Source organism: Salvelinus sp. IW2-2015, linkage group LG31 (genome assembly GCF_002910315.2).
Source record: "Salvelinus sp. IW2-2015 linkage group LG31, ASM291031v2, whole genome shotgun sequence".
Taxonomy (NCBI): domain Eukaryota; kingdom Metazoa; phylum Chordata; class Actinopteri; order Salmoniformes; family Salmonidae; genus Salvelinus; species Salvelinus sp. IW2-2015.
This window is the reverse complement of record NC_036870.1, coordinates 20625420-20635136: the sequence shown is the minus strand read 5'-3', so window position 1 is coordinate 20635136 and position 9717 is coordinate 20625420. Positions and strand designations below refer to the sequence as shown.

The 9717-nt window shown below is 43.3% G+C and overlaps 1 protein-coding gene across 1 annotated transcript in view; it reads left to right on the top strand.

Annotated features, from left to right (window-relative positions):
• Window positions 1–9717, top strand: part of LOC111955533 (rho GTPase-activating protein 4) — a 35373-nt gene that overhangs the window by 15736 nt on the left and 9920 nt on the right. The window contains 11 exon segments of the mRNA XM_070436381.1: window positions 4622–4793; window positions 5053–5215; window positions 5406–5468; window positions 5677–5743; window positions 6113–6168; window positions 6934–7155; window positions 7368–7469; window positions 7570–7755; window positions 7969–8053; window positions 9248–9275; window positions 9535–9631. Of these exon segments, the coding sequence (XP_070292482.1) occupies window positions 4622–4793; window positions 5053–5215; window positions 5406–5468; window positions 5677–5743; window positions 6113–6168; window positions 6934–7155; window positions 7368–7469; window positions 7570–7755; window positions 7969–8053; window positions 9248–9275; window positions 9535–9631 (1241 nt within the window).

The window sequence follows — 9717 nt, the reverse complement described above, 5'->3', positions numbered from 1 at the left end:
GACGGTGAGGCCAGCTAAAACAGTGGACTAAGGTTCAGGGCAGGGTACCGGGTGGAGCGTCAACTAGAACAGGGACTAAGGTTCAGGGCAAGTTACTGGGTGGAGGCCAGCTAGAACAGTGGCTAAGGTTCAGGGCAGGGTACCGGGTGGAGGTCAACTAGAACAGTGACTAAGGTTCAGGGCAGGGTACTGGGTGGAGGCCAGCTAAAACACTGAATAAGGTTCAGGCAGGGTACCGGTGGAGGTCAACTAAACAGTGACTAAGGTTCAGGGCAGGGTACTGGGTGGAGGTCAGCTAGAACAGTGACTAAGGTTCAGGGCAGGTACCGGGTGGAGGTCAACTAGAACAGTGACTAAGGTCAGGCAGGGTACTGGGTGAGTCAGCTCAAGGGCATTGAAGATGAAATGTGGTTGGGTCTTTCAGTGTGACAATGATCCCAAACACACCGCCCGGGCAACGAAGGAGTGGCTTCGTAAGAAGCATTTCAAGGTCCTGGAGTGCCAACAAAGGGTATATAACAAAGTATTGAGATAAACTTTTGTTATTGACCAAATACTTATTTTCCACCATAATTTGCAAATTAATTAATTAAAAATCCTACAATGTGATTTTCTGGATTTTTTTGTCTTTTTTTTGTCTGTCATAGTTGAAGTGTACCTATGGTGAAAATTACAGGCCTCTCTCATCTTTTTAAGTGGGAGAACTTGCACAATTGGTGGCTGACTAAATACTTTTTTGCCCAACTGTATGTACGGCAGGACCAAACCGGAGAGATAGGTAAGAGAAAGTCCATGTAATGCTTTGTAGGTTAGCAGTAAAACCTTGAAATCAGCTCTAGCCTTAACAGGAATATGATCATTTGGGGTTCTAGTCAAGATTCTAGCAGCCATATTTAGCACTAACTGAAGTTTATTTAGTGCTTTATCCGGTTAGCCAGGGAGTAGAACATTGTAGTAGTCTAATCTAGAAGTGACAAAAGCATGGATTAGCTTTTCCACATAATTTTTAGACAAAAAGTTGAAGATTTTTGCAACGTTACGAAGATGTAAAAAATATTCTTCATACGTTCGTCAAAAGAGAGATCAAGGTCCAGAGTAACACCGAGGTCCTTCACAGTTTTATTTGAGACGACTGTACAACCATCAAGATACATTTTCAGATCTAACAGCAGTTCTCTTTGTTTCTTGGGACTCAGAACTAGCATCTCTGCTTGGTCCAAGTTTAAAAGTAAAACATTTGCCGCCATCCTCTTCCTTATGTCTGAAACACAGGCTTCCAGAGCAGGCAATTTTGGGGGTTCCCTATGTTTCATCGAAATGTACAGCTGTGTGTTGTGCGCATAGCAGTGAAAGTTGACATTGTGTTTCCGAATGACCAAGAGATGGAATATATAGTGAACAATTGATTTGTCAGAGGACAAACCATCCACAGAGACGAACTGATATCTTTCTGACAGATAAGTTCTAAACCAGCCAAGAACTTGTCCGTGTAGACCAATTAGGGTTTCCAATCTCTCCAAAAGAATGTGGTGATCCATGGTGTTAAAGGCAGCACTAAGGTCTAGGAGCATGAGGACATATGCAAAGCCTTGATCTAATGCCGTTAAAAGGTAATTTTCCACCTTCACGAGTGCAGTCTCAGTGCTATGATGTGGTCTAAAACCAGACTGAAGTGTTTTGTATGCATTATTTGTCTTCAGGAAGGCAGTGAGTTGCTGCGCAACAGCTTTTTCTAACATTTTTGAAAGGAATGGGAGAATCGATATAGGCTGATAATTTTTCAAATTTTCCGGGTCAAGGTTGGGCTTTTTCAGGAGCGGCTTTATTACTGACTCTTTTAGTGAGTTTGGTACACATCCGGAGGATAGAGAGCCATTTATTATGTTCAACATAGGAGGGCCAGGCACAGGAAGTAGCTCTTTCAGTAGTGTAGTTGGAATAGGGTCTAGTAGGCAGTGGGAAGTTTTAGAGGCCATGAATACTTTTGTGAATGTGTCGATATATACAAGATAAAAAAACTTGAGTGTCTCCATTGAATTTAGGTCCTGGCACTTCTGTGCAGACTCTTGACAACTGAGTTTTGGAGAAATACCAGATTCGAAGAGGAGTCCGTAATTTTCTTTCTAATGATCATGATATTTCCATCTAAGAAGTTCATGAATTAATCACTGCTGAAGTGAAAGCTATCCTCTCTTGGGGAATGCTACTTTTTAGTTAGCTTTGAGACAGTATCAAAAAGTTTGAGATTGTTTTTGATCTCCTTAATTAGGTTGGAAAACTAGGCTGATCGAGCAGCAATGAGGGCTCTTCGATATTGCACGGTACTGTCTTTCCAAGCTAGTTGGAAGACATTCAGTTTGCTGGAGCGTCATATCAGTTCCAATTTTATGGAAGCTACACTTCATGAAATATATTGAGACAAATTACAGATTAAGCCTAACCAACAAGTAGAAAAATATAACTTTATTGTTTGAACATGAAATGTACGTGGCTTGCAAAAGTATTCAACCCTCTTGGCATTTTTCTTATTTTGTTGCCTTACAAACTGTAATTAAAATTGATTTTTGGGGGGTTTGAATCATTTGATTTAGACAACATGCCTAACACTTTAAAGATGAAAAATAAATAAGACAATAAGACAAAAAAATAGAAAACTTGAGCGTGCATAACTATTCACCCCACCAAAGTCAATCCTTTATAGAGCCACCTTTTGCAGCGAATCTCTTGGCACATCTAGCCATTCTTCAAGGCAAAACTGATCCAGCTCCTTCATGTTGGATGGGTTCCGCTGGTGTACAGCAATATTTAAGTCATACCACAGGTTCTCAATTGGATTGAGGTCTGGGCTTTGTCTAGGCCATTCCAAGACATTTAAATGTTTCCCCTTAAACCACTCGAGTGTTGCTTTAGCAGTATGCTTAGGCTCATTGTCCTGCTGGAAGGTGAACCTCTGTCCCAGGTTCAAATCTCTGGAAGACTGAAACAGTTTTCCCTCAAGAATTTCCTTGTATTTAGCGCCATCCATCATTTCTTCAATTCTGACCAGTTTCCCAGTCCCTGGCGATGAAAAACATCCCCACAGCATGATGCTGCCACCACCATGCTTCACTGTGGGATGGTGTTCTCGGGGTAATGAGAGGTGTTGGGTTTGCGCCAGACATAGCATTTTCCTTGATGGCCAAAAAGCTAAATGTCAGTCTCATCTGACCAGAGTACCTTCTTCCATATGTTTGGGGAGTCTCCCACATGCCTTTTGGCGAACACCAAACGTTTTTGCTTATTTTTTCTTTAAGCAATGGCTTTTTTCTGGCCAATCTTCCGTAAAGCCCAGCTTTGTGGAGTGTATGGCTTAAAGTGGTCCTATGGACAGATACTCCAGATACTCCGCAGTGGAGCTTTGCAGCTCCTTCAGGGTTATCTTTGGTCTCTTTGTTGCCTCTCTGATTAATGCCCTCCTTGCCTGGTACGTGAGTTTTGGTGGGCGGCCCTCTCTTGGTAGGTTTGTTGTGATGCCATATCCTTTACATTTTTTAATAATTGATTTAATGATGCTCTGTGGGATGTTCAAAGTTTCTGATAAAAAAAAATTATAACCCAAACCTGATCTTTACTTCTCCACAACTTTGTCCCTGACCTGTTTGGAGAGCTCCTTGGTCTTCATAGTGCTGCTTGCTTGGTGGTACCCCTTGCTTAGTGGTGTTGCAGACTCTGGGGCCTTTCAGAACAGGTGTATATATACTGAGATTATGTGACAGATCATGTGACACTTAGATTGCATACAGGTAGACTTTATTTAACTAATTATGTGACTTCTGAAGGTAATTGGTTGCACCAGATCTTATTTAGGGGCTTCATAGCAAAGGGGGTGAATACATATGCACGCACCACTTTTACGTTTGTCATTTTTTTAGAATGTTTTGAGACAAGTTCTTTTTTTCATTTCACTTCACCGATTTGGACTATTTTGTGTAAATCCAAATAAAAATCCATTTAAATTACAGGTTGCAATGCAACAAAATAGGAAAAACGCCAAGGGGGATGAATACTTTTTCAAGGCACTGTATTTCAATATGATTGAAATAGGCCTATAGCCTACTGTTTATATTTTAATGCAGTCATCTCAGTTTTCATTTGAAGCGTATTTTTATATGTAGCTTGTTTGTATCAATTGAATAGACATTGGTACCTTTGCATTTGTAGTCACCTTTGTTCTGAAGTTATCAGAGGTCAGAGAGATGGATAAACCATGTGATTTTATGTTTAGCTGAGCTCTTCTGTGTATATAATGACTCGGGATGGCAAAAAAGCATCTAACAAAGCACTTAGCTGTGGTCTGAGTGGTTTGAGGCAGACGTTAGATTACGAGTGTTTTCGAGTGCAACGTACATTACATTTTTTTTATGTAACCTTTATTTAAGGCAAGTCAGTTAAGAACAAATTCATATTTACAATGACGGCCCATTAATAATTATGTTTTTTGATCAGATCTGTTCGTGATCGCCTCTGTTGTGAACTTCATACGTGTGTCTGTGTGTTTCTGTGTGTGTATCTATGTGTGTGTGCGTGTGTGTGTCTGTGTGTGTGTGCGCACGTGTGTGTGTTTGTATGTGTGTGTGTGTAGACCTGCGGGCCCAGCTGTGTGACCAGATGAAGGTTCTGGACGGTCAGGTGGAGGTCAAAGGTCAACAGCTGTCTGACCTGTCCGAGTTCTTCCGTCGTCGTGGTGACATTGAGGCGGAGTATGCCCGTGCCCTCGACAAACTTACAGAGAGGTTCACCCTGAAGACCAAGAGGTGTGTGTGTGTGTGTGTGTGTGTGTGTGTGTGTGTGTAAAAAAAAAAATGATGCATTGTTTATTTTGCTTTTATTGCTTGATCTGTTTATACTGACTGGCAGACATTATTATTGGTGCAATGTTAGTATAGGGAACTCAACGATAAAATTAAGTCTTGCCCTCTCTGTCCTCGCCCTGTCTCTCCCCATCTGTCTCTCCCTATCTGTCTTTCCCCCTCTGTCTTTCTCTCCTCACCCCCCTCCTCCCCCTCCCTGTAGGAAGGAGCAGAGTGGTCAGTCGGTGTCTCAGTGTTGGTCAGTTCTGTTGACTCAAACACGTGCAGAGAGCAGAGAACACGCAGCGCTGAGTGACTCCTGTTCACACACACTCACACAGCGACTCACACACTGCTCAGAGGACACACACCGCCTGGCAAAACGGGTAAACACACACACACATTCATATTTACAGTACCTGAACAAATGATCGACCCACTTCCGTTGGCTTCCAGTCAAGACCGTCTGTACATAAAATTATATGTATTTTTCACTGATCTACACAACTCCAAAATCTAAAAGTGAAAATGTGATAGTGTGTTACACTGTCTGATGACTGATATGTCTCTGATCAGAGTAAGGAGGTGGGAGTTCAGATGCAAGATGAGCTACTGAAGGTCACCACTGAACTGCAGACGGTACGAACATACCTCAGTCACTAACGATGTGGACAATAGTAAAAAGATGAAGATTGTATTACTAGTATGTGTGTGTGTGTGTGTGTGTGTGTGTGTGTGTTGTGGTAGTGGGTGTAGTGGGTGTGGTTGAATGTGTGGGGTGTGTGTGTGCTGTGTGTGCGGTCTGTTGTCCGTGTGCCTGTGTGTCGCTTGTGTGTGTTGTGTGTAGTGTGGCCACCGCATCCCCTTCGTGTGCTGTCGTGTGTCTGTGTGTCGTGCATCGTCAGGCTCTGCAGGTAATACCACCAAGACCATACCATGACAGACCTCTGAACGAGCGGAGTGGGAAACTACACAGGATAGCCACACTCGATTGCCGACGGAGAGCACAGTACGTGGCAAGTCCTGCTGAATCTGGGGGATAACCATATCAGAAGAGGCCAGAGCGTCGAGCTCCTGTGCAAATGAAGAGTTGCGGACGAAACAATGGACTGGAAAGGTAATCACTTGACTACAACGCCAGAATTCGTCACAATTCTGAATAGGGGTCTTTCTATAACAGCTAACCACATCGTTTGATAACAATCTGATGCCCGCACCCTCGCACAGTCCAATGACTATGGCACATAAACATTTGTTAATGCAATGCATCGTCTGCAATGAAGTCGGCCTGGAGGGGGCAAGGTTGTTGTTTGAGGATGGTGTGGTTTTCATGGGCCAGGTAATGACTAGAGTTTGTAGGAGTGAGTCAGACATCCTGTTGCACATGAAACCACGAACCAGAAGGGAACAATATGTGAGCTACTTCTGTAGTGACAAAGGTAAACAACTTACATACTAGTGTCAAACCCCTTTGCATCCTAAAACCGCTAACCTCTAACCCTGACCTGAGCCTTACTCAAGGCATATGAATCCAAGTGACCTTCGTTGTCTTGGCTATTCTTATAATCCAATTGGTGCTGCTGTGTGTGCTCTCCATAACGACATGCGCAGGTGCAGGAGACCCAAGCTGAAGTGCACCTAAGGCTCGTTAATGGAAACTACTGCTGAATCTGGCAGCTGCCAACCGCAAACTCATAACAATATTATCCTACATGGATCTCCATGCACACTCATTAGACGTGAGTCCTGTGTGTGTGTGTGCTGTGTGTTGTGCTCGTGTGTGTTGTTGCTGTGCTGTGTGTGTGTGTGTGTGTGTCGTGTGTGTGTGTGTGATGCTTGTGTGTGTGTGTTGTGTGCCGTGCTGTGTGTGATGTGTGCTGTGGTGTGCTCGCTGATATACGTGTGTAGTGTGTAACCTACTGTATGGTGAATATGCGTGTTTTCGTGTGCGCTGGTACCTTTGTGTGTCTGTTACGCAATCTTATATTATAAAATGTATAACAGACAAACTAAGTATTCATCTCTCTCTCTCTCTCTCTCTCTCTCTCTCTCTCTCTCTCTCTCTCTCTCTCTCTCTCACACACACACACTCTCTCCCATTCAGTGTACTGACCTGGGGTTCCATCTCTCCTTGGAGCGAGTGATGAGGTCATACCTGGCCAGTAGGGGGCGTGTCCTGAAGGCTGAGGAGGCCGGGCTGAAGCAGCTGGAACAGGAAGTGACATCACTGGATCAGGGCGGAGACAGAGACGCTCTCCTACAGAACCACGACACAGCATTCTGTCTGCCCTTCCGTTTCAGTTACCATCCCCATGAGGGAGACCAGGTACACACATTCATGTTCATCCATCAGTGGATGATGACCGTGGCACATTTGATCAGAATTATGGAGTGCAAAGATGGCTGGTGACGAGGCCAATATGTGTCCTGTATATTCTGTGACACACTGAACATGATATGCTGAGCTCCCACAGGAAGAGCTGTTGGTTCACACACCAGTACACCTGTTATACTATACACATCCCTAATGTTTTCCAGGTGGGCGAGGTGAGTGCGGAGAGCCAGGTGAGGTATGAGTTAGAGACCAGGTTCCAACAACTCCAGTCCCGCCTTTCCACTGAAACCTTGGAAACAGAGGAGGTGAGGTCTTCGCTCTATTCTTAATCTATCCATTGATTTATCGATCCATCGATCAATCCATTGATCCATTTTCTATCTATTGTATGTATCTATTTTCCAGGTCAGTAAGACACTCAAAGCCACCCTCTCCGCTCTATTGGACAATATGTGTGACAGTGACAGTAACCCCCCCCCTGACCTGCCCATCAGCCTATCACACGACCCCATGGGAACCGCCTCTGCCTCCAAACTAGCCCTTGCCAAGCGGAGAGCCAATCAGCAGGAAACAGAGACATTCTACTTTACGGTGAGGACATCCCATTGGTCAGGGGAAGGTGTGAGGGGAGTCTAATGACAGTATTATGGATTGTCTCCTTATAGTGCTTCTGTGACCAACTAGGTTTGAAACCCAGGACATCTGAAAAACACAAGACTGTGTTAGCCAACTGAGCTAAAGCTGTGTAAACAAGCTAAAGCTGCAAAGATTAAAGTGTGTATCTCTGTTTCTGTCATTTGTCAGAAAGTTAAGGAGTATCTGATTGGAAGCTCCCTGATCTCCAAACTACAGGCTAAACATGACCTGCTGCAGGAGGCCATACAGAAAGGTACTTCTACTATACTACTACTGCACTACTACTGTACTACTACTATTCTACTACTTTACTAATACTATACTACTACTGCACCACTACTGTACCACCATCCTACTATACTAATACTATATACTACAACTGTACCACTACTATATTTCTACTGCTATACTACAATACCACTACTATACTAATACTATACTACCAATGTACTGCCGCTGCAATACCACTGTATTAATACTATACTGCTACTATATTGCTACTACTATACTACTACTACTATACTGCTGCTGCACTACTACTATACTACTACTATACTACTACTATTCTACTACAATACCGCTGCACTAATAGTATACTGCTACTATACTACTACTTTGCTGCTACTGCACTACTACTGCACTACTACTGCACTACTACTGTACTACTACTATTCTACTACTTTACTACTACTATACTGCTACTGCACTACTACACTACTACTATACCACCACTATACTGCTACGCACGACTACCCTACTATTGTACTACTACTATACTACCACTATACTACTACTGCACTACTACTATGCTACCACTATACTACCACCATACTACTAATATACTACTACTATACTACCACTGCACTACTACTATACTGCTACTATACTATGCCTATACTGCTACAGCACTACTACTGTACTACTACTATACTACTCTACTACTGCACTACTACTATACTACCACTGTGCTGCTACTATACTACTACTATACTACTACTATACTACTACTATACTACTACTGCGCTACGTCTATACTGCCACTACATTACTTCATTACTGCCACTGCACTACTACTATACTCTGACTATACTGCTACCACACTACTACTGCACTACTACTACACTACTCTRMTACTACTACTACTATACTCTGACTATACTGCTACCACACTACTACTGCACTACTACTACACTACTCTACTACTACTACTACTATACTCTGACTATATTGCTACCACACTACTACTGTTCTACTGTACTACTACTACTTTACTAGAACTGTATAATACCACACAACTACGACACAACTAATCTTACGCTATTCCTAACTCTCTCCCTCTCGCTCTCCTTCTTCCTTCTCCCTCTCCCATTCTTCCTCTCTCGCCCCCCCACCCCCATCGCCCCCCTCCCTCACCCCCTCTATCTTCAAATATCTGTTTGTTTTCCAGCTAAGGCCGTTGATAGCGACCCCTCCAGGTAAACATTCCTGTTATTTCTCTGAGAGAGAGAAAGGGAGAGAGACATGGAGAGAGAGAGAAATGAGAGAGAAAAAGAAAGACGAGAGAGAAAGAAAAAGAGATGAAAGAGAAAGAGAGAGAAAGAGAGAGTATAATCTTCAACACAGCAACAAATCCAAGACTGTAGCAAAAACAACACTACACTTTTACTGTTGAAAAGCATGATGTGTGTGTGTGTATCAGTGTATGACTGGTGAGTGATGCTGTATATCTCCCAGAATGCAGTGTGCTAGGTCAGTGCGTGTGCGGAGGTCCAGACCCTGTTCCATGTACAGCCACACTCTCTTCACCTCTGATATGCTGGGTTTCATACAGGTAACATCAGTGTAGATGTGCCAGTGATGCTGTATATCTCCCAGAATGCAGTGTGCTAGGTCAGTGCGTGTGCGGAGGTCCAGACC